The following is a 25,009-nucleotide window of genomic DNA, read 5'->3' as shown; positions in this document are numbered from 1 at the left end:
TGTGTGCTGACTTGTCTACATCTCCCGAGTCAGCACAACATAAGCGGCCCCTCCTACTCTTCCTTTCCTTATGATAGGCACATGTAGGTGATGACCGCTCGATCGAAGGGACACGAGGGGACGGCTAGGCGATAGGTCCAGCTGTCAGTGTAGGAGAGGGAATTGCTGAGGTCCTCTGAGATAGTAGAGAGAAGAATCTCGCTGCCTCCTCATCGGTCATCTATGCTACAAACTCGTCGGTCTTCCCGACAAAGCCATGGGCTGCTAGAAAAGGAGTTCCCCGAGGGGTAGTTATAGTGCTACGTCTGAGAGGAGTCAGGCCAGGGGTAGTCATAGGGGTAGGCCCCTGAGGTGTTGCCTGAGAGGAGTCAAAGTCCTCTGGAGCATAGAGATCATGATGTCTCCTCCTGCGAGGCTATCCATACTCGTCGGACGTGTGATGTGATCCCATGTCTAATGTAGATACAAACACGAAAACAAAAAACAAAAAACAAACATAAGCATAGGCATAGGCATAGGCATAGGCATAGGCATATGCTTATGAAAAGAAGACAAAAAGAGAGGAAGAGAGAAGAGAAAGAAGAGAGAAGGAGAAGGAGAAGGAGAAGAGAAAGAAGAGAGAAAAAAAGGAGAAGGGTAGGCATAAGCATAGGCATATGCTTATGAAAACAGATCAAAAGAGGGGGAAGATGGGGAGAAAGCTTATGCTCATGCTCATGCTTATGCTTACCCTTATGCATGAGCATATGAGCATAAAAGAAAAAGAGAGAAAGCTTAAACATAAGCAAATACATATGCTTATGAAAAGAGATCGAAAGAGGGGAAAGAGGGGGAGAAAGAGAGAGGAAAAGAGGAAAATGAGACATGCTCATGAGAGAAGGAAAGGAGGAAGAGAGGAAAAAGAGATTGAAAGAAGGAAAGGAGAAGGAGAAGGAGACATATGCTCATGCTTATGCTTATGGTTATGCATGAGCATAAGAGAAGGAGACATATGCTTATGCTTATGCATAGGCAAATACATATGCTTATGAAAAGAGATTGAAAGAGAGGACAGAGGGGGGGAAAGAGAGAGGAAAGGAGGAAAAGAGGAGAAGGAGAAGGAGACATATGCTCATGCATAAGCATAAGCATAAGAGAAGGAGACATATGCTCATGCTTATGCTTATGCTTATGCATGAGCATAAGAGAAGGAGACATATGCTTATGCTTATGCATAGGCAAATACATATGCTTATGAAAAGAGATTGAAAGAGGGAAAAGAGGGGGAGAAAGAGAGAGAAAAGGAGGAAAAGAGGAAAAGAAGACATATGCTCATGCTTAGGCTTATGCTTATGCATGAGCATAAGAGAAGGAGACATATGCTTATGCTTATGCATAGGCAAATACATATGCTTATAAAAAGAGATTGAAAGAGGGGAAAGAGGGGGGGAAAGAGAGAGGAAAGAAGGAAAAGAGGAGAAGGAGAAGGAGGAGGAGAAGGAGAAGGAGACATATGCTCATGCATAAGCATAAGCATAAGAGAAGGAGACATATGCTCATGCTTATGCTTATGCTTATGCTTATGCATGAGCATAAGAGAAGGAGACATGCTTATGCTTATGCTTATGCATAGGCAAATACATATGCTTATGAAAAGAGATTGAAAGAGGGGAAAGAGAGGGGGAAAGAGGAGAAGGAGAAGGAGAAGGAGAAGGAGAAGGAGAAGGAGACATATGCTCATGCATAAGCATAAGCATAAGAGAAGGAGACATATGCTCATGCTTATGCTTATGCTTATGCATGAGCATAAGAGAAGGAGACATATGCTTATGCTTATGCATAGGCAGATACATATGCTTATGAAAAGAGATTGAAAGAGGGGAAAGAGGGAGAGAAAGAGAGAGAAAAGGAAGAAAAGAGGAGAAGGAGAAAGAGAAGGAGAAGGAGACATATGCTCATGCATAAGCATAAGCATAAGAGGAAGAAGAGGGAAAGGAAACAAAGCATATGCTTATGCTTATAATGCATGAGCATATAAGCGAGATATAAGCATAAAAGAAAAAGAGAGAAAGCTTAAGCATAAAAGAAAAAGAGGAAAAAAGAGATTGAAAGAGGGGCTTTAAAGAGAGGGGGAGAAGGAGAAGGAGAAGGAGAAGGAGACATATGCTCATGCATAAGCATAAGCATAAGAGAAAGAAGAGGGAAAGGAAACAAAGCATATGCCTATGCTTATGCATGAGCATATAAGCATAAAAGAAAAAGAGAGAAAGCTTAAGCATAAAAGAAAAAGAGAGAAAAAGAGATTGAAAGAGGGGCTTTAAAGAGAGGGGGAAAGAGAGAGGAAAAGAGGAAAAGAGATTAAAAGAGGGGAAAAAGAAGAGGGGAAAAGAGCATAAACATAAGAAAAGGAAGAGGGGAAAAGAGATTGAAAGAGGGAAAAAAGAAGAGAAGGAAAGGAGGGAAAAAGATATTTAAACAGGGGAAAAAAGAAGAGGGGAAAAGAGATTGAAAAAGGAAAAAAAGAAGAGAAGGAAAGGAGGGAAAAAGAGATTGAAAGAGAGGGAAAAAGAAGAGGGGAAAAGAGATTGAAAGAGGGGAAAAAGAAGAGGGAAAAAGAAGAGAAGGAAGAGGAGAAAAGAGGGAAAGAAGAGGAAATAGGGAAAGTGAGAGGAAGAGAGGGTTCCTACACCCATCACTGCAGCTAGCACTTAAGGCGCTAGCTGCAGGCTAATGCAAATAACAAAAGGAAAAAAGAGGAAGTACTTTCTTACGTGGAATAGTCCCGCTTGGTGTTTTGTGGACTGGTCCTACAAAAGAGAGGAAACATACCATTTTTCAAATAACTAGTTAGAGGAAGGAGAAGTTTAAAGAAGTAACTTCTCAAAGGGATTGGATTGAGGAGACAAGGAGAAAGAGGAGGAAGAGAAATACAAAAAAGACTAGAAGAGGTAAGTCTTCTTTCACAAAATCTCGTTTTTTGTCTTTAACCCTTGAAAATCAAGCATGAAAACTAGCACATAGCCTTAGCAATACAAGAAGAAACATGCTTTAACACTCACAAAACAAAATCTCACAAAAAACGAATCTACATTGCTCAAATAGACTCACCTTCTTGAAAAACTTCTTTTCACACAAGCAAAGAGGGAGAAAGGTGGAGAGGGAGCACAAGTGTTAGGAGAAGGGTTGAGTAGTGGTGAGGAGTGGAGAATAGAGAGGAGGAAAGCGAGGTCGTCGGATATGAGGTGGGAGGAGAGATTACTTTTCCCACAATAGAGATGCTAAAGAAAGCGCCGCATCGCAGGGTTTCGGGCTTTAGCCCATAGCGTTGTTATATAGCAATGTTGGTCAGTCGCTATATAATGACGCTTATATTTAAAAGCGTCACTATATAGCGATGGAACAGAGTAAAACATCACTATATAGCGATGGAACAGAGCAAAACGTCGCTATATAGCGACGCTTCAAGGCACTTATTATTTAAAGCTAAAAGAGAAGCTCATAGGTGGCTATTTTATTAATGTTAATATATTTCCTTGCAGCTTATGTTGTGATTTTAGAAGTGTGCAGATGAAAGGGATAAGTAGAAGCTCGTCAGATGATGCGCCAATGCCCGGGAGCACAAAGTGGCTTACGGAGAGGTTGTATTGTCATTGCACTCATTGCAAGCGAGAAGTATGACATCAACGTCGTATTATCATGCGCCACTTGCGGATGTATGGGGAGGAGCTCGAACTAGTACCCACCGTTGGTGTTACATGTGTTGATGGATTATCGGTAAGTCAAAGCTATTTGAGTTCGTGGTTAATATTGGATACCATTATGATACGAAACCTTGAGACAAGATCTTATATTTACGCGAAATCTTAAAACAGGATGAGGAGGCTGACGAGGGTACGCATATACCTTCACACTTTGAGCAAGACTATAGTCTCCCGGATGATGACGAGGGTATGGTCGACATGATGGATTCTATTTTTAGAGGCACTACATCCCATGTACACGTGATGTCAGAGTCTGAGGTCAAAATGCGAGAGTTGCAATCAACACAGTTGTATGAGGGTGCTAGGATATCTAAACTACATGCTTGTCTCTCAATCTTGAATCTGCAAGTAAAGTATGGGTGGTCGGATACAAGTGTCTCGGCCTTAATGAGGTTAGCTCGTGCATTAATTTGACTCATTATTTGGATATTGTTTGTTTTGAGAATCATCATGTATGGATTAGTGTACCGAATTGTGATAGGTTGCTTCAGAAGATGTTGCCTGCACCAAATACCATGCCCGCATCAAGAGATAAAGCAAAGAAGATGCTAACAATGGTGGGTATGGATTATGATACCATCCATGCTTGCTGTAATGACTGTATTCTCTTTCATCATGAGCATGGAGATTTGGCTAGTTGTCTGATATATGGAGAATAATGATATAGAGATGACTTGCAGGGTGAGCAGATACCGGTAAAGGTCTTGAGACACTTTCCCATCATTGCAAGAATACAGCACATGTTTCGATGCAAATCCATAGCGGAGTTGATGACATGGCATGCATCTCATCGGTCCACTGATGACACATTGAGGATTCCCGCAGATTGTGCCGCTTGGAAGTACATAGACAATCAGTGGCCGGACTTTACGAGGGAGCCATGCAACTTACATCTATGGATGGCATGAATCCTTTCGGATTACGCTCGACATCTTAGTTGACATGGCCCATAGTCGTGGTGAATTACAATATCCCACCATGGCTAACAATAAAAAAGGGACACCTCATGCTTGCACTACTTGTGCCAGGGAAGTACAAGGCAAAAAATATGGACGTGTACATGGCACCTTTGATAGAGGAGTTACAGATATTATGGAGAGGAGTGTGGCTCTTTGATATTTCTAGAGCTCCTAGACATACCAATGATATTTTGGTCAGGGGTATCTTGATGTCGACCATGCATGACTACCCAGGATATGGAGAGTGCGCAGGACGTGGTTGTGTCTTTACATGTATAATATAGGATTATGCATTTATGACTCTCTTTCGTACACATGTCTTATACTAACACATTCATGCACACGTGTAGGACTTGTTACAAGTGGGTACATGCTTGTCATATTTGTGGATCGGGTTTGAAACTCGTTTGAAATCTCTTGCACGATACTCCAAACATATGAGGAAAAATGTTTATAAAGGTCATGCTCGATACCTTCCGCTGGACCATCTTATGCGTGGAGGTCAGCTTGATCCACCACCATTATATTTGAAGGCAAGTGACTGGATTCAGGCTTGGAGGGCGAATGGAGAGGAACCTCCTCCTGGTATGAAGAGGCTATCGATCTTGCACGAGCTTCCTTATTGGGATCAGTTACAAATCAATCATCTCTTGAATCCTATGCATATCTTCAAGGATGTGGGGGCTACTATTTGGGCACACTTGGTTGGTTCCAAAGGCTTGAGAGGAGTGCGAGAAGACTTGCGTGCTATGAATAGGATGTCTCGTTTGTGGCCCCAAGTGCATGCTTCGAGAAAAGTTGTTCTCCTAAAAGCAACGTGGATTCTCTCTACGAGGGAGGAGGCAGCAGTCAAGGCAGACATTGCCTCTTTTGAAACACCGACAGGGTACATGCGTTGCTTGAAAGGAGCATTTTCAAAGGACAATAAGCTTAGTGGGCTCAAGTCCCATGATTGGCACAACGTCTTACAGGTATTCTAAGTTGTAGAATTAGTATACCGATAATTGTGATGCGTTAGCGTAATTATGATTATGTTATATTGTTGACATGACTTCTTTGTTGCTTTGACAGTTCATCCCCTAATTACAATAAAAGGGTGCTTACAAGAAGATGTTAGAAATGCTATATTCAAGATCAATGGTATTGTGAGGTATGCTTACTATCAAATCGCATTGATTGCATTTTCTTCAATTTAAGCTGAATAATTTGTAGACTGATTATGAAAATATCTTACATGGGCATGTGAAATGGGTGGATATCTCAAAAAGAGATCTCCATATCGAGCATCAAGAAGGCTAGGGTGGAATCCATTGAAGCCGTATGCTTGCTTAAGAAGCACTTTCCCTCGAGCATTATGGCAAATCAAGTACACTTGCTTGTGCACATAGTTGATGAGGTGGCTATTGTAGGTACCGTTCATAGTCAGTGGATGTTTTTTCTCGAGCGGTTTATGAAAACTTTGAAGGAATTTGTAAGACAAAGAGCAAGACCAGAAGCAAGCATGGTAGAGGGATGGCTTGTGCAAGAGTCATTAGTATATATCACGAAGTTTCTTGCATCCACGGATCCCGATATGCCGCAAGCTTGGCATAATAAGGATGATGATCGCATCATTGGCAAGGTTTCCCAAGGAAAAGGGATTGAAAGAAAGATGAGCGAAGAGCAAATGGAGAAATTCAATAAGTTTTGCATCCTCAATAGCAAGGAGATGCAGAAGTGGATTGAGAGATATGAAGCGGCCAAAGCAGAAAGAATAAATACAAGGACGAGATTCAGAGTAATGTATAGGCGATCGCAATCATATCCACGGGATCTGGCTCTTCTCCCCACTCACATGTCACTTGATTGGCTACAACTGGCTCTATGTAAAGCCGAACACGATGGAGAGACAATAAACGAGCGCGAGCAAGAGTTATCATCTAGATGTATGATGCATGTAAGTTTCTTATCTCTTGATGTAATTAAGTAATTATTTGTGATAATATACACTATAAAATAGACGCATCTTCATTGTTTTAATGATGCTCTTTTAAAGTATAAAAAGTACTGTGCATTAGGGCATATGGATGATATTTTCGCGTGGAACACATCGATTCAAAGAGAGTCATATATAATTGTGGAGTCATGGCTAACTTCACACAAGATAGCCAAGCAAGTGCTTCGGATACCAATCTTCTCTTCTCACAGCTGGATTATTGTGGAACCATACGCAAAATCTATGAAGTTGATTTCAGACGATTTAGTATTTTCATTCTTGATGTAAAATGATTTAGAACTATTTATAACGGTCCCCACTCGGGGAGGTCACTATGTATAAACCCTCTATATCACGTGTGTTCAAGGCCTATATTTAAAATCCCTTATTTGTAAATTTTTTCATTGATAAAATGTACCCCTTTTCTATACAAATCTGTAAATTTTTTCCAAAACTATTTTAAATAGTCCCTTATGTATATTTATTTCTGTAAATTTTAGGAATAAAAAATATCCTTCTGTTGAACTCACGTGATAGGGTTACATATGATGAGTGACCCCCCCGAGAGTCCCCATGCGACAGTGAGAAAAGATAGTAGGGATTTCTTTACAATAGACTCCACCAAACATTGGACCGATGAAAGTGATACTTTTGTTCTTCCCGAGCACTGTGAGCAGGTGCATACTAATGATTTAATTAATTGAAGCTTTCGATTTTAAAGATCCATTGATACATGTACTTAAGCATAATTTCATATATATAATTGACGACATTTGACACCCATCTTTAATATAGGTAGTTTTTCATCCGAATCGTTTTGATCCAAGATGGTGGTATGTGATCCAAGTTGCATCACGAAGTAAGCAAATTTTTAAAGATAGAGATGTGAATATGGAGATGCCACTACCAATGCTGGATCCAATTGATCCAAATGAATCTAGCGAAGAAGATAAAGATCACAATATGGGCCAAGAGGAAGATGCGCATAATGACATCGCACGGGAGGAAGATGGAGATCACGATATTGAGGAAGAAGACAACAATCATCAAGAATCACCACACTTTATTGAAGAAGATGATCAAGTACTTTTACGTGAACGTACAATGCTCGTACAATGCTAGAGTACGATGATGATATAGGAGATCAACTCGGTATAGAGTTAGAGATAGACTTGTTTGGCGCGTTAGGCTTGGCTCAAGATGAAACCGTTGATGTAAATGCTCTTCATTGATTTTTTTCATCTCAAACTTGGACATGAATATATGAGCTTCAAAGGCTTGATGTACATACTCTCCAGATACTCTCATACTTTTATTCTGTTAAAAGATCAAACATGTATGAAAAAAAAAAGCCATTAGAGAAAACTAACTTTTAAGATTGATATGAGAAAAAAAAGTCTCTGTAAAACGTCGCTATTAAAAAGTATCTTAGTGTCGCTATATAACGATACTTACAATTCTGATAAAAGTCGCTATATAGCGACTTTAGAAATGGATGCTAGATAGCGACGTTTGACTAAAGTCGCTATATAGCGACCTTTGACGAGGCGCACTTCCAATACCGATGATTAGCGCCCCGTGCATGCTAAACGTCGGTACTTAAACGTCGCAATAGGATCCGTGTATAGTAGTGACACAAAAAGACACATAGAACCGGCTAAATTATTATCTAAATCTATCTTGTGTGGAGGAAAGTTTTTACATGTTTGGAATCATGTGGGCTTTTCTTGAGAATCGTTGGAGCTAGTGAAAGAGTAAATTTAATAAGAGTGTAAACACTCTTTGTAGACATTAGTTCTTACGAATATTTACAGCAAGGCTAAAGAGGCAACGAGGTTTGCCACAAAATAATAGTCGCGAGGTATGATGAAGAAGAAGAGAAAAAGAAGTGGGAGACGGAGAACGGTGTAGAAGGAGGCGAAGAAAATGAAGGTCGGATGGTCAAGCTGACGAGAAAGATAAATCAGATGTTATGTCATATAAGGTCTTTCAGCTGAAAGTAGCCCAGAAGTTCATTCCAGCCTTCATGAATCGTTGGGAGCTTGATTGCTTCGTTCCCTTCCTGCATCATCATCCACGAATCGTTAATCGGATTATTGTTCACTGCTTCAGCTGCAGAATATTGTTCGACATGCATGCCTGTGGTTGCCACCATCCTACTTCCAATACTCTTTTCTTTGGAGTCACACGCGCAGACATTAATAGTATCGATGCTGCTGCTGCAGAACGTCTCGCTTGCCGGTGCTGTAATCTGCTGCACCTGCTTCGTTGATGAATCGTTGCGGCTTGCTACTGTAATTCCATCGGTTATTCGATCGATCCACATCGCCCATTCCGTCGACTCCATTGAGACAGCTTGATTGCAGGCTGAGTTTATTGCTTGAGCCTCCTGCGAAATATTCGGGGTGTGCAGCTCCGACATCAGCAAGTGATCTCCAGACGTACCCTCCTCAGCAGCAAAGAACGAAGTGAACACAGGTCGCAGCGCGGGAATCTTCGAATGGCAAACGAAAGGCTTCGACGTCCCTGTGCTGCCATGCTGATCAGCTTCTTTCGCAATCGCGGCTCCTGGAGTTTCACGCGTTCCTGATTCTGTTTTCTCAGTGCTAATTATGGTGGCCGGCTGTTCTTGATTTGGGGTCGGTTGCCTCTTCCTCATGAAAATGTGCCACATGTTCTTTACATCGTTGTCTGTTCTCCCTCCCAGATGCGCAGCTATCTTGGTCCATCTGTTTTCAGCAAGAACAAGGGATCTAGACTAAGTATTCATTGATCGAAGAACGATTGTCGTCAGCCAGTAGTGGAACTAATGTACCATTGTCTTACCGAAGATCGACTCTCATCATATTGAACCACAGCCGTAACAATACCTGTTTCCATAGAGCTTTTGCAGCTCACATATAAGCATCGCTTCTTCCATCGAGAATTTTCCGCGCTTTATGCCTGGTCTCAAGTGGTTCATCCAACGTCTCCTACAGCTCTTTCCGCATCGTCGCAGACCTGCTCAGCCTCACAACTGTAAGCCATTTCGAAAGAAACCAGCTATTATAAGATAAATTTAGCAAGCATCCTCTTACCCGCTTTACTAGCTATATCGCTCCAAGTTTGATGGATTTGCGGCTCGCCCAGGGCCGTCAGCAGCTTCTCATCCTCTTCGGGTGACCAAAGAGCTCTCATGACTACCACTACCTACGATCCAATTCAGATATGAACTTTCACGGACAGCTTAGATTACCGTATACACAGCTGCAATATCACTGATTATGAACGATCAGAGAGACGCTCGATATATTTTTGCCATCTTTTCCAATTTCCACGTCTAGACGTTCTAGTTCTAGCTTACTGATAAAGATTTTGAGCAATCCACGTTTTACGACCGCCACGAAGATCTCTACCCGGAACTGCAACAAGGCATGCCCCAGCTTTCTGTTTCAAACAATTCCTCAATTGAGCGTTAGAGTAATGGTCGCATCCACAGTAAGCGAGTTGGTTTGTCACCAGTGCGTTAACAATGATTGATCATGTTAGACAGCGCCTTGTGGCTGACGCGGTGTTAAACAGGAACCACCCAGTATGGCAACACGCAATTTGGGACAGGAAAACACTTCCTTTCCATAGGAATGTCTGAAGACTTGCGGCTCTGCTTGGTGCTATCTTATGCTATCACAAAACAAGGATCAATGGATTTCTTTGACAACCCATCTAATTTGAAAACCCCACGTATCACCGTGGTCTTGCGGCTCTTGCCGCTTCTACGTAAACAACCTCGGGAATGGCATGCCTTTCTGCGCGATGTCAATGATCTGCCTACCCCCGCGCCTGAGACCATAAATCAATCACACTGGCATAGTCACCCTCTCATGACTTCACACAACTCAACCGCCTCCATTACAGCATAGGACACAATGTTGTAATATGATTATAAAACGCAACGGTAATGCGTAATTGTGTAGCTATTAGGTAGCGTTTTACAGTCTAGCTGAGGTAGATTAAACCCGATATTCACGATCAATATACGCACGCACTGATATGAACCCGCAATAGACTCTTCACGAGGATGTACGTGTCAATTCTAAGGAGCAAAACTGTGCGATCCAGGTGAGGACCGAGGTGAAAGTTCAAGATCTTGCACGCCGGTAATATGGCAGAATACAATATTGGCTGGAGAATGATGAATAGCCGGCTTCACGAAAGGCATAATTTTTAATTTTAAACTCCTCTGGAAATGTAAACAATTGCACTATGGCATCGAGATTTGAGATTCAAGATTTGAAGAAGGCAGTTAAAAACTCTCATCACCGGCGTCCCCGCCTACTGTTTGTGGGCCGTGGCTGGCTCGGCTCCTCTTTTGAGACTTTGATCCAGTTTTCACGCAAACACGTTGATCCGCGGTTCCCAACGTTAACGTCGACGTGCAATCTTTCTCTGAAAATGTAAGTCCAATCATCTGATCATTTCTAGGACAAAGTCATCGAGGGAAAGCAATATCACAGGTTGCAGGTCTTTGAATCGAATTGAATGCAAAGTTGCAAACATATATTCAAACAATAGATCATCTGCTAACTAAACACAACGTGGTCGAACCGACAGTGGACACTTCAAATTGGTTGAGAAACTGTTTTCATAGTACCACTGCACAACAGACAGAGCACTTGAACGTGTGGCTTAAAGCTTTCATGAAATGTTAGAAAACTCATTCACATTAAACATCTTTCACTACGTTTATTCATTTCATGAAAACTTAAAGCTTCCATGAAATGTTAGAAAACTCATTCCCATCAGAGAATTTTCACTACGTTTACATTTCATTTCCTTGGCAACATGTTTAAAGAACTTCCAATCATAGATCTTTTATATCAAAATTTCCAAGACTTCCAGCAAATATAGAATAGAAATTCAAAAATGAAATTTTTTGCAATCCACCTCACCTCGTACCTAGGATTATGTGAGCAATGATTTATGTCATTTCTTTCTCAATGTACTTTTCTCCCTCGGGACTTTATTTAATTGTTTATAAGATATAGGAAGGGTCAAAGCTAACCCAACAAAGGTGAGATTTCACATCATAGGTTGTACAAACAAATTTGTAGGAAGGGTCCAAGCTAACCCAACACAGGTGAGATCTCTAGTCATGGTTTTAATGCATGTACTAGATCGGAGAGATAGGGCTTATAGAATTTTTGGCTTATATCTTTATCATTTGATAAGATATGATACCTTTATATAGATTGAATACTTTGTCTTGTAAGCTATTTGTCATTGAATGCTTTTCAAAAACTACCATTGATCTAGTTGTGTTACAAGCATGAACTCCATTGATGGTACATTCTACCACTTTAAGCTAGCATCATCATAATTGAAAATTAAGTCCTTTAGTTTTATTAAAAACAACTATGAAGTCATGCTAGCTTAAAGTGGTACATTCTACCAAAATCAAGTCCTTTAGTTTTCACTACGTTTACATTTCATTTCCTTGGCAACATGTTTAAAGAACTTCCAATCATAGATCTTTTATATCAAAATTTCCAAGACTTCCAGCAAATATAGAATAGAAATTCAAAAATGAAATTTTTTGCAATCCACCTCACCTCGTACCTAGGATTATGTGAGCAATGATTTATGTCATTTCTTTCTCAATGTACTTTTCTCCCTCGGGACTTTATTTAATTGTTTATAAGATATAGGAAGGGTCAAAGCTAACCCAACAAAGGTGAGATTTCACATCATAGGTTGTACAAACAAATTTGTAGGAAGGGTCCAAGCTAACCCAACACAGGTGAGATCTCTAGTCATGGTTTTAATGCATGTACTAGATCGGAGAGATAGGGCTTATAGAATTTTTGGCTTATATCTTTATCATTTGATAAGATATGATACCTTTATATAGATTGAATACTTTGTCTTGTAAGCTATTTGTCATTGAATGCTTTTCAAAAACTACCATTGATCTAGTTGTGTTACAAGCATGAACTCCATTGATGGTAAATTCTACCACTTTAAGCTAGCATCATCATAATTGAAAATTAAGTCCTTTAGTTTTATTAAAAACAACTATGAAGTCATGCTAGCTTAAAGTGGTACATTCTACCAAAATCAAGTCCTTTAGTTTTATTAAAAACTAGTATTAAGTCATGCTAATGATTGTACCTCATCAAAAGGTTTCAATACTACTTGGCGTATCAAACATGTGAGATGTTGTGATTATATTATAATAAAAGGGGAGGATCATTTCTCATATTATTAAATGGCCTTCACTTGGCAGAGACAAGGGTTGGCAAAATTAAAGTTGATATAGACTTTGGCTTGGGGGGATGGGGGTTGCAACTTTTCAAACATATAAAATAGAACCTAAAATAATGTTTGAATTGTATTTTCAAGGATAAAATGGGCTTGACCATTGCAAGGCATGGAACCATTTTGAGATCACACCAAGACAACGTCAATTTTTAGGGAGCATGCCTGGTCTTAGTGTCAAAACTTCCATAGTAAGGTTTTCTAGAAGCCAATTATTGGTGCTTCTCAATCTCTTTGCTAAAATTTCCAATCATTTTAGGTAGTATCTCGAATGGGTTTACACGACTATCACACGATTCAATAGAAGGACATTTTAAAATCGGGCTTTTAGCAAAAACATAGAGGAGTATCATAAAAACCATTTTAAAAAAAACTACAAATTTGTATAGAAAAAAGGTGTCTTTAATCTTATAATATTCACATATAAGAGAGTTAGAAAATAGTGACATATAAGGTTTACATATTGTGACTCCAACAAGATCAACAGCAACATAATGGGCCCTAAATTTTGGTCCATGATATTGTTTGACCTTGTTTGTATCATGATCTCTAAAAGGTCAGCACATGGCATAAACACATGCATAATTTTTACCCCTACATGGATTTCATGTCTTAGCCAGCTCACAACTTTGAAGGCTACGTGCATGGCAGAACCAAAGGATAAAGACCAATTAACATGTTGCACCTTGGCATAGCAACGAGCACATCCTACAATTAGCTATAAGTTGTTGAGAGAAGTGGTATTAGTGTGAGAGGAGAGGACAATAGAAGGAGAAAGCCACTACAAATCACAAGATCTTTATGTCTTTACAAAGTATGGGTCCCTTCTCTTCTTGTTTTCCCACTTCTCTCAATAGACAATGTTATATAGACAACCCTAACTAGGACTTGGAAGCACATAGACAATCAGTGGTTGGACTTTGCAAGGGAGCCATGCAACTTACATCTTGGGCTTGCCATGGACGGCATGAACCCTTTTGGGTTACACTCGACATCTTGGTCAACATGGCCCATAGTGTTGGTGAATTACAATATCCCACCATGGCTAACAATAAAGAAGGAACACCTCATGCTTGCACTGCTTGCGCCAGGGAAGTAGAAGGCCAAAAATATGGATGTGTACATGGCACCTTTGATAGAGGAGATATAGATCTTATGGAGAGTAGTGCGGGTCTTTGATATTTCCAAAGCTCTTAGACATACCAACAACACTTTCGTCAGGCCCAATATTGATGTGGACCATGCATGACTACCCAAGAATGTGCAAGTATGTGGTCGTCGTTACATATTGTATAATATAGGATTATGCTTTTATGACTCTCTTTCATGCATGTCTTATACTAACACATTCATGCACGCTTGTAGGACTTGTTACACAAGTGGGTACCATGCTTGTCTTGTTTGTGGGCTGGGTTTGAAACCGCTTGCACGATACTCCAAACATATGAGAAAAAATGTTTATGAAGGTCATGCTTGATACCTTCTGCTAGACCATCTCATGCGTGGAGGCCAGCTTGTTCCACCACCACCATATTTGAAGGCAAGTGATTGGATTTAGGCTTATAGGGCGAATGGAGAGGAGCCTCCTCTTGGTATGAGGAGGCTATCCATCTTTCAAGAGCTTCCTTATTGGGGTTAGTTACAAATAAATCATTCTTGGATTCCATGCATATCTTCAAGAATGTGGGGGATACTATTTGGGCACACTTGGTTGGTTCCAAAGACATGAGAGGAGTGCGAGAAGACTTCCGTGCTATGAACAGGATGCCTCATTTGTGGCCCCAAGTGTGTGCTCATGAAGTTGTCCTCCTAAAAGCAACATGGATTCTTGCCAACAGAGAGGAGGTAGCGGTCAAGGCAGACATTGCCTCTTTTTGAACACCAACAACGTACATGCATTGCTTAAAAGGAGCATTTTCAAAGTACAATAAGCTTATTGGGATCAAGTCCCATGATTGGCATAAGGTCTTACATGTATTCTAAGCTGTAGGATTAGTGTACCGATAATCGTGATGCATTAGTATAAGTATGATTATGTTATATTATTGACATGATTTCTTTGTTGCTTGGATAGTTCATCCTTCTAATTATAGTGAAAGGGTTATTACAAGAAGATGTAAGAAATGATATATTCAAGATTCAGAGTAATGTACAGGTGATCGCAACCATATCCATGGGATCTTGCCCTTCTCCCCATGCACATGTCACTTGATTGGCTACAACTGGCTCTACATAAAGCCGAATGCAATGGAGAGACAATAAACGGGCACGAGTGAGAGTTATCATCTGGATGTTTGATGCATGTAAGTTTCTTACCTCTTGACATAATTAAGTAATTATTTGTGGCAATGATACGCTATAAAATATATGCATCCTCATTGTTTTAATGATGCGCTTTTGCAGTACAAAAAGTACAGTGCATTATGGTCATATGGACAATATTTTTGCATGGACTGCATCGATTCAATGAGAGTCACGTATGATTGTGGAGTCATGGCTAACTTCACACAAGATAGCTGAGCAAGTGCTTTGGATACCAATCTTCTCTCCTCGTAGTTGGATTATTGTGGGACCATATGCAAAATTTATGAAATTGATTTTAAATGATTTGGTATTTTCATTCTTCATGTAAAATGGTTTAGAACTATTTACAATGATCCCCATCCGACAGTGAGGAAAGACAATAGTGGTTTCTTTGCAATAGACTCCACCAAACTTTAGACTAATGAAAGTGATACATTTTTTCTTCCCGAGCATTGTGAGCAGGTGCACATTGCATACTAATGATTTAATTAATTGAAGCTTTCATTTTTAAAGGTCAATTGGTACATGTACTTAAGCATAATTTCATGTAATTGATGGCATTTGGCACCCATCTTCAATATAAGTGGTTTTTCATTCGGATCATTTTGATCCAAGATGGTGGTACGTGATCCAAGTTGCACCATGAAGTAAGCAAATTTTTGAAGATAGAGATGTGGATATGGAGATGCCAATTGATCCAAATGGAAGATGAAGATCACAATATGAGCCAAGAGTAAAATGCACATAATGACATCGTACGGGAGAAAGATGGAGATCATGATAGTGAGGAAGAAGATGACAATCATCAAGAATCACCTGACTTTATTGAAGAAGATGATCAAGTCTTAGGTGAACGTATGATGCAGAGTACGATATTGATATAGGAGATCAACTCGGTATAGAGTTGGAGATAGACTTGTTTGGCATGCTAGACTTGACTCAAAATGAAGCCGTTGATGTAAATGATCTTCATTGATTTTTTTTCATCTCAAACTTGGACATGAATATATGAACTTTAAACTTGATGTACATGCTCTTGTACTTTTATTCTTTCAAAAGATCAAACATGTATGAAAAGAAAAAAAAAATATTATTGGAAAAAACTATCTTTAAAGGTCGGTATGGGGAAAAACACTCTCTGTAAAATTTCACTATAGGAAAGTGTCTCAGAGTTGCTATATAAAGACCTTTGACAAGTCTGGCAAATGCCGCTATATAGCAACATTTATATAGCGACACTTTTAAAAACCCGCTTTGCTTACCGATGATTAGCGTCGTGGGCACTAAACATCGATGCTTAACCGTCAAAATAAGGCCCATGTGTAGTAGTGCTATAGCCTTTGGCATATGGTTTGCCTCTCTCTAGGCTTGAAATGGGCACTTCTCTCTATGGAAACCATGGCCTCTATCTATAAACACTTGTTCATGATCTTTTTTTGAATTGGATCCTCTTCTCTGGATTTGTTCCATATCAGTTATCTTAAAGGTAAGGGGATTTTCTTAGTAACCATGGCAATTACAAATTATTCATATTATTTGCCTAATCCATTTGAGGCAATTCACACCAATCTTGCATTGTTAGCTTTGTGATCAATTGCATCCAATTGGTTTGCCAAATCCTTTAGCCTTAGTAATATCAGGACTTTTTTTGAATGATTCTCACTTTGCAATGTTCAATTTATTCTCAACTAAGGGAACTCTTGACAATTGTTTTGTAACAATTTTCTTTTTCAAGGCATTGCATTCATGATTGGGTCATTTTTGTCCTAAATGGTAGGTATGATTTCATCTTTCTCATCCCATTCTACCCAATCATCGGCATCGGTTTTAGATTGTGTAGTTGTTTCTTTAAACCAAATTTCAAACGCCAAAATTTCTATCTTCCAATCTACTATACTATGATCAAGGGAGATAATGTCATCATGCTTTGACATGTTATCAAGAAAATTGTAACTCTTCGAAAAGTGACTTTCTTTTACCAAAAAATGGTTGAAATAGCCTTAAAAATGATACAATATCGAGTGAAAGTTCTACTTTTGAATCTGGTACAAAGATGTTTCATTCTGATAAAATGGCAAGAAGGTGTGATCATTTGAATTTTGGCATGTTTTTACTTCAAATTGACATGCAAACCAAATGTGCTAAAATCATAATGAACTAGATTAGGAAATTTTATTTTTGAGAAGCATATTGATATGGGTACTGATTGCCACCTCAACTTTAAGGTATCAGTAGCTACTTACTTGAATTGACTTTAACTATTAATCAGCTTTTATTTTTGGTCACCGGACTGACCTAAGGGTTCAACATTAGTTCTATCCATGAAGAATAAAGAAATTAAGCACACTTTTCAACAATTATAATTGGAAATGGACAAATAAAGTGCATTGTGCATGTGATCATATGAGGTTACTATAGATCATGCTATGTAGTTGTGCTATGACATGGTAATGATAAGGTGTCATTGTGAGTAATTGTGTAGTGACAAGGTGAAAAAGTGGCATTGCCACATGTACTAGGTTCTAATTAGACGTTCTAATTAGACTATGAAAAAGTGACTGTGTAGAACTACCAAATGTTTGGTGAAATAATGACATGGATTGCATGTCTTCTTACATGGCTATGTCTACTATAGTGTATGCATTGTATGTGTGTTTAAACCACGTGTCTCTACACACATTAATTTTTGTGTGCATTCTATCTACAGTGATGTGGCTGTGCGCTCTCTTGGGTTGCATGTGACACCTATCAATCAATTGCATTAGTTCATTATTGACACTATTGCAATGCTATCAATCCATGTGTATAGTCTATTTATGTTTGTGCTATGTATGTCTAGTATTGCTTGCATGTTTTTTCTCTACTATGTGTCCATACATCATTCGCATCTATCCATGCTCTTAGGTACTGCTACACTACTCGCACTATTTGTAATTATGCTACCTATGTAGTAGCACATGTCTTGAGGGTTGTATTTTGTGCAAGTTTGGGTTGCATGTTTGAATCCATGGCCACATTTGGCACTATCTATGTGGGCTATTGAATTTCTATGTTCTCAAATTTTGTCCAAGACAAATATTCTATCAAGTGAGAGTGTATTAAGGAGCTGATGGTCGTGAGGTACAAAGATAGCATGAATTTGAAGTGGTGGTGGTTGGACAACACTCTAGGGCTTAGGAGAGGATAAAAAAGCTTCAAAACTACATGGATTTCAAGTGCCGAGGCAAAAAAAAAGAGATCTGCAAAGAGTAGGAGTATCAGAGGAGAGGAGTGGTAGGAGAGGAGGAGAAGAAGCATCGCACTGAAATCCTCAAAGTTGAGGGGCAGATTTCTGTTCTGCATATTCAGTGCCATAACAAGACCGTCATACTTTGGTGGGAGAATCCGTATGCACCTTCGTGCTAGATTCTCGCTGGTGATGGTGATGCCAATCGCAGTCATCTGATCGCGCAGATTCTTCACCCTGGTGATGAACTTCTCTACCGCTTCAGACTCAGACAACTTCTCATTCGCGAGTTGAGTCTCTAGATTTTGAATCCGCGTCTGATTCATGGTCTCGTACTGATTTTTCAAGACCGTCCATGCCTCCTCCGCTATGGTGACATGTTGAATTAACGCCATGACGGAATCACTTACACTGCAGACAATAGAACACAGCGCATCTGCATTTCTTCTTGTCCACACGAGAATCTCATCCGCAGTTGGTACTATCTGTTGTCCTGCATTGGCTAGATCCGGTCTCGCAACCGGCCTCACGTCCACCCCAGTAGCAGTGTCCCAAAGCTCGTATGCACTTAGGATGGTCTTTATCTTGAACTTCCAGAGTGGATAGTTAGAGCAGTCCAACTTTCTGCTTTCGCCGAACGGTGGGATTTGCAGTCTTGCGGGTTGGGCCATCTCTCACAATCTGCTCGCAAACAGAAACACACTACCAAATCTTGTTGCTAGAGTCCAGGCTCTGATACCATGTAAGAAAATAATACGTCTGTGCTCAACAGATAACAGGATCTCATACACAAGAGAGAAAACCAGATAGTATGGAGAATCAAAAAATTTGATTACTGTAGAACTGATACAATAGATGGCGCTGCCTCCCAACCGTGCGCTCCTGTGAAAGAAGCTTCGATGGTGTGCTAGAAACAGTAGAAGACGGAGATTGAATGCTAAGGAATCAGGGTTGTTGTAGCCAGTGATGAAATGGGCTTCACGGGCTTGCTCTTATATAGCCACCAGTCGTAGTCGGTTAGGCTCAATTGGGTGACCGACCTAGTCCACCCAAAACGGTCGACTGGGGGTTGGTCCCGAAATAGGCCACCGACCATACGATAGAACCGGTGCGTAAAACAGAGCAACCAACCTATGGTTACTGTTCGGCCCAGAGCCATCCGGGATCATTTGAGGCTCCAAATGGGCCTCGCAACCCGATAGTGGGTTGCCTCGAGAAATGCTCCATCTACCCTCAGTGTGGTCAGTCAAGGGATGCCTTTCCGCACTTACATGTAGCCTAGTTGGCGGTGTGCCAACTCTATCTGAAGCCGTCCAGCCATCAGGCCACACATGGCCCCCATCTAGTGTCCAAACCAGGACCTACTGGATAATCGAGCTACTCAAATGCCTTCTCCTCATATGGGGGCTTACAAGTAGAGTTAGCTGGTTCCCACATAGTTACAAGAGAGTGGAGCATTGATATCTAACATCTGCAAATCTGTTCCAACTTGCACAAGCTCCAAAATCTACAATGCCAGCAAGGTACAACACTACAAATGTCCCAATATACTGACTAAATCTGGCTACGAAATATGGAAGAGATAGTAACCACATACAATGAGGGCCAATCATCTTGCCCCCTTCCGACATAATTGGATGGTTATAGACGTGATAATCTGCCTTAATATTTCATATCCATGTGCGAGTAGTTACCGGTCGGCATATGCGGACCACCCACTGGCACATGTTTCAAAGATCTTCAAAGCTCTTAGTTAATAGTTTATCTTTTGTGATTTGAAAGGATTATTTTCATAAAGAGCAGCTTTTTTTTTGTAAGAAATTTGAAGTTATTTCCATGAAAATTAAAAAAAAAAGGTGTTTTTGGTAGGCACAAACCATATAGTTTTTAGTATTTATAAACTTGTAAAGAAATCACATGTTTAGTAGTCATTAGCTATATAGCTTACAGAAAAATAGTAAAAAAGATAGATGGTTTTAAAAGCAAGTATTTACGTGCCAGTGGGGAGTTCGCATACGCCGACTCATAACACCACCATTGTACATAGGTATACCGACAAAGCAGGCCGTGCACAATACCTAGGATGAAATAGCTCCACTCGGGTCACGAGGATGATCAAGGCTACCGCAGCTTACAAGTCACGAGGACGAAATAGCTCTTCACACAATATTGAGACGACGACACAAGGCTCACAAGGACAACATAACTCAAAATCCTGTGGTGGATGACAACTCTAAGAATACAGATTTTCCTCCCAAACTTAGCCGAATGATTGAATTAACAACAGAAGCCACCCCCACCCTCACTTCATTATGCATCAGGTCAGCTCCCATTTTCACCCCTCAAGTCTTTAAAAGGTAGATTCTTTTTTGGAGGATCTTCTCTTGAAGGAAGACTAGCTTAAGCTCCTAGAGGAGTAGGGCTCTAATATTAAATGTTGGAAACTGGGGTGAGAGGAGAACACCAAAATATGGAGATGTATTGAGGACACAAGAATTGTGTTTCAAAGAATGACCAAAATGAGAAATATATACTCTACAAAGGAAGCTAACCTGATACTAACCTTCAAGGGAAAAACCTCCTAGTTGGAGGGAAAAGTGCCCCAAGGGTGTGTTCATACCATGCTACTCATAATCTAGCACTACTGCCAGGTGGCTGATCTACCATGTGGATGAGCAATCATATGTGGCTGCTACCACATCATCTCTACAGCAATCCATGTAGCCAAACATGTCCAAGTGTTTGCCATGTGGCCCATGAGCCACATCCTCATCTGAGGTGGCATGTGAGTGGCCTGGAATGGTCTTGGACTGCTTGGAGGTCTCCCTAACATGCACCTCTTGTGATGATGAGTAGCTACTACATGATGCATCTCATCTTCCCCTACGCTAACATGCTCATGGCTTTGTAGGTACTCTAAATACTTGGAGCTGCTTTTTGCCTCCTTTTTGCACTCCCTGGGAGCTGCCATGTGCCCTCCCTAAGCTGAAGTACTAGATGGTTTTTCTATTGTCCCATAGACCTATGGTCTCCCATGGACATAAATAGACTGACTTTCTTTCTTTCTTTATCACGTATCCTGCTTTGGTTCAGAACTTACGTGTAAATTCAGAAGGACTTGAGTTTATGCGCATGGAGCCCAATCTCCCTATCAGTGAACCAGCTGATATGGTTAAAGAGAAGTGAAAGGATACTAAAGAGGTGAGGAAGGACCAATGGATATGTCACTACTGTGGGAAGGAAGGCCATACTGAATGGTTTCTCTACAAACAATCGAAAGATAAGCAGCTTGGGAACTCCAAAGAAAAGGTGTGTATAGTTGATGGACATCCAAATGAACCTGCAAGACTTTTGGAAACACAAATTGATGATCATGACAAGGCATTATAGAACTTTCGTAAGCATGCAATTGTTTATATTTGGCCTTGGCTCTTCGTGGGTAGATCATCCTTTAGTCTATTTAGAAGATTTCGGTGGCTCAGTTTTTCAGGTTAAAGTTTGATATCGCAAGATTGTTCTTGTTTGGTGTTTCTCCCCTACTCAGATTTGGGGGGGAATGTTAGGAAATCTGCTCCAGGGGGCTTGTCTTATTGGCTAAATGATTGGAAGGGTGGAAGGGCCCTTAGGCTCATTAGTTGGCAGACATCATCGACTCATGGAGATTCGGCTCTACTACGTGTTCAATGGCTTGTGTAGTACATGAATCATGTGGCATGGCAGCTGGGCAATGCATGGCTACCATTTGGATCCTGCATGGTAAGCATGCAACTGTTCATGATGCGAATGGACGTTGGCTCCTACAAGACCGGGAGGATGGCGGTCTAGTTGCTTCTTTTTGGCCTGCGCAGGCCCAGATTGGGTAGGTTGAATTGCTCATGAGAGTCGACTCTCGAGTAGCTCGTGGTGTGTCGCGACTCGCAAAGCAAGTCCATCTTTCTCTAGAATCCATACATGAGTCAGTCTTTGAGTCTATAGCTTGTAGAGCCTGCAACAAGGCTGGTAAGCATGAGTAGGAGGTCGTCTATCTTGTCGCACATCTACCTATGAATAAAAGAGTGGGCTACATCAGTGGAAGCAATCTTTAATTCACACGAGAGAGAGAGAGAGAGAGAGAGAGAGAGAGAGAGAGAGAGAAAAGGAGCTACGGAATGGCAGTGGAATAAGGAATACGAGTGAAAAGGAGAAGGAAGTGAGGGCCAAGAGGCGGGGGTAGGAGCAGGGCAGAAGGAGATAGCAATGCAAAGGAAAGACAGTAGATCAAGAGGCAAGCAAGTGGAAAGGGTGGGCCTTGCATTCATACAAGCTCAGAAAGCAGGTGGAAAGGGTGGGCCTTGCAGTCATACGAGCTCAGGAAGCAGATAGCAATCATTCTGCTTGAACCTTATGTGATGATGGGAATGATAAGCTATTCCTTTCAAGTACAAGGGGACATCAATATTGTGAAGAAGTGCACAGACCATACCTTATCTTTGTGGGCTTCCATCGTCTGTAAAGGGATCTGCATCCAAAACCATTGGGACAAGTGAGCTAATGAGAGTACAAATTGACAGAACCATAATAAAAATGTTGAGGGCATTCTTTATCATTGATCGATTAGAAGCAATTGAGGGTAAAAGTTTGAGACTTACACCTCTACTTAACAAATTGGAACATAATTTTTCCTCATTAATTTTGAAATACAATTACCCATGAAGAAACATAAAAAAAACTGTCACATTATCAGGACAAACATGTAGGAAGAGATGTAACTTATGCTGAGCAAGGCCCTCAGACCTCGCTTTCCATAGAAATGAACACAGATTGATGTGACATGCCAGGCTTTAAGTCTTGTTTGTTAACTGAAAAAATGTAAGATACTGTCTATTCTCAACATGGCGCCTATTAAGATACTTCACTTTGTTCTTTATTGTTTTCGTGACCCTTGTACAAGTTCTTTCTGGAGGACTTAAACAACCTCTTTCAACTCCAATATTTTAATAGTACCATGTGACTGCTACCCTTTGTCCTTCAAGGGCAGATAATCTGTCTCACAGGAGCAACACTCTTTGAGCTCCCAACTTTGATCACTTGACTCTTTCTCATTTAGCATTGATTTACAATAGTTCACAAGCCTTGAAAGCCATCCCAGATACAATCTTGTGAAGAAACAAGTTACTACCCCTTAAATGTTTAGCACAAACTATTATCCACCAAGCACTGTGCCATGTTTAAAAAAAGAGTTGCCCAAGACAATCCCCAATACGAGAGGCCTCGTTTGAAAACAATCATGCCTAGAATGAAGCCATAATGGAATATAAAGTGCATACCTTAGCAAATAATATTTACAAATGGAAGCACTAGGCCATAGGAGTATGGACTTCAAGTCCACTGTATGTAGCCCTCACGAGGCTCCAAATAGGCACCTAAAAGTGGCCAACTAAGGGCGGCATAAGGGAATTGAGTCAGACAACCCTGGCCCCATAAAGCCCCAATTGCACATTTTCTCAAATGGCTACTACTTCTTTTGAACCAAGAAGACAATGAACACAACAATGAGCTACTGAGTGCACAAGGTCTTTCTGAAGAAATCCTTGCACTGGCTTGAATACCACAGCTTGTTAAGATTTGGTTACCTTATTTGGAGGATCATTTAGGGCATAACCGTTTAAGTGCTACTCCAATCTTGTGGTCCTCAAGTCCTTTAACATATTCATTTGGAAGATCATTTGCAAGACAGCCAGCATACATTTTCAGAAAAGAAAGGCTTTTCCTTGTGAGTGGTATTCATGTTGTGAATTGCCATTGATGACCCAAGTTACAAGCAAAGAGAGTTCTATATTCTTGAAACCTTCTTAATATGAGTCACATATTTATATATCTAGATGAATCCAGGAACATGCCCAAACTCATCCTCTAAAAACACAATAGCATTTGTTGGCCTACCCCTATAGGCCTTAGAGATGGGGATTTTTGTAAGAAGCTAAAACCGATTATAGTAATTTCAAAAATTTGGCCATCATTTTCTCCCCCTTTCTCTCTCTCTCTCTTCTTCTTCTTTCTTCTTCTTCTTCTCTCTCTCTAAGCTGCTTCTTGTTCTCTCTCTCTCTCTCTCTCTCTCTCTCAGCTTTCAGTTTGCCAGGGTAGGCCTCTGGAATGTATTCACTTGTTTAATTAACTTTAGATTTACCTCATGCGCCAGGCCATCCACAATAGCAACTATTCTTTAAATGGGCCCTCCCATAAACTCACCACGATCCAATAACCTTGTAACTATACTCTTAATTTCAGCCAGCATGCTTTGATAAAAGGATTTGCATTTTAACTTCTACTTCCATAACCTCTTTTGCACCTTCACCACTTTCTCGCAAGCTTCTTTGTCTACATGTGGGCATCCATCAACAATGACCGGTTGTACTAGGGTTATAAAATAAACTTCCTCATGGTCTAATCCTAAGCTGAAACTCCCAGACAAATTTTGCATCACGAATAGAGCTCAAATCCCCTTTTCAACATGATAAACTCAATTTCTAAG

The 25,009-nt window shown here is 40.4% G+C and overlaps 1 protein-coding gene and 1 pseudogene across 3 annotated transcripts in view; one reads left to right on the top strand and one right to left on the bottom strand.

Annotated features, from left to right (window-relative positions):
• LOC147905803 (Transducin/WD40 repeat-like superfamily protein) overlaps positions 1-25,009 on the bottom strand; it is a 375,013-nt gene that overhangs the window by 163,874 nt on the left and 186,130 nt on the right. For both annotated transcript variants that reach the window (XM_087374759.1, XM_087374768.1), the window contains one exon: positions 22,961-22,996. In XM_087374759.1, the coding sequence (XP_087230885.1) occupies positions 22,961-22,996 (36 nt within the window). The remainder of the gene's footprint in view (positions 1-22,960; positions 22,997-25,009) is intronic.
• LOC147905804 (pentatricopeptide repeat-containing protein At1g06140, mitochondrial-like) overlaps positions 1-25,009 on the top strand; it is a 191,239-nt pseudogene that overhangs the window by 149,871 nt on the left and 16,359 nt on the right. The window lies entirely within an intron of this gene.

The sequence above is a fragment of the Dipteris shenzhenensis genome, chromosome 1 (genome assembly GCF_047967505.1).
Source record: "Dipteris shenzhenensis isolate YYH24624 ecotype China chromosome 1, Dip_SZ_1.0, whole genome shotgun sequence".
Classification (NCBI taxonomy): Eukaryota; Viridiplantae; Streptophyta; class Polypodiopsida; order Gleicheniales; family Dipteridaceae; genus Dipteris; species Dipteris shenzhenensis.
Note: the sequence above shows the minus strand (reverse complement) of the source record. Positions and strands in the feature narration are given on the sequence as shown.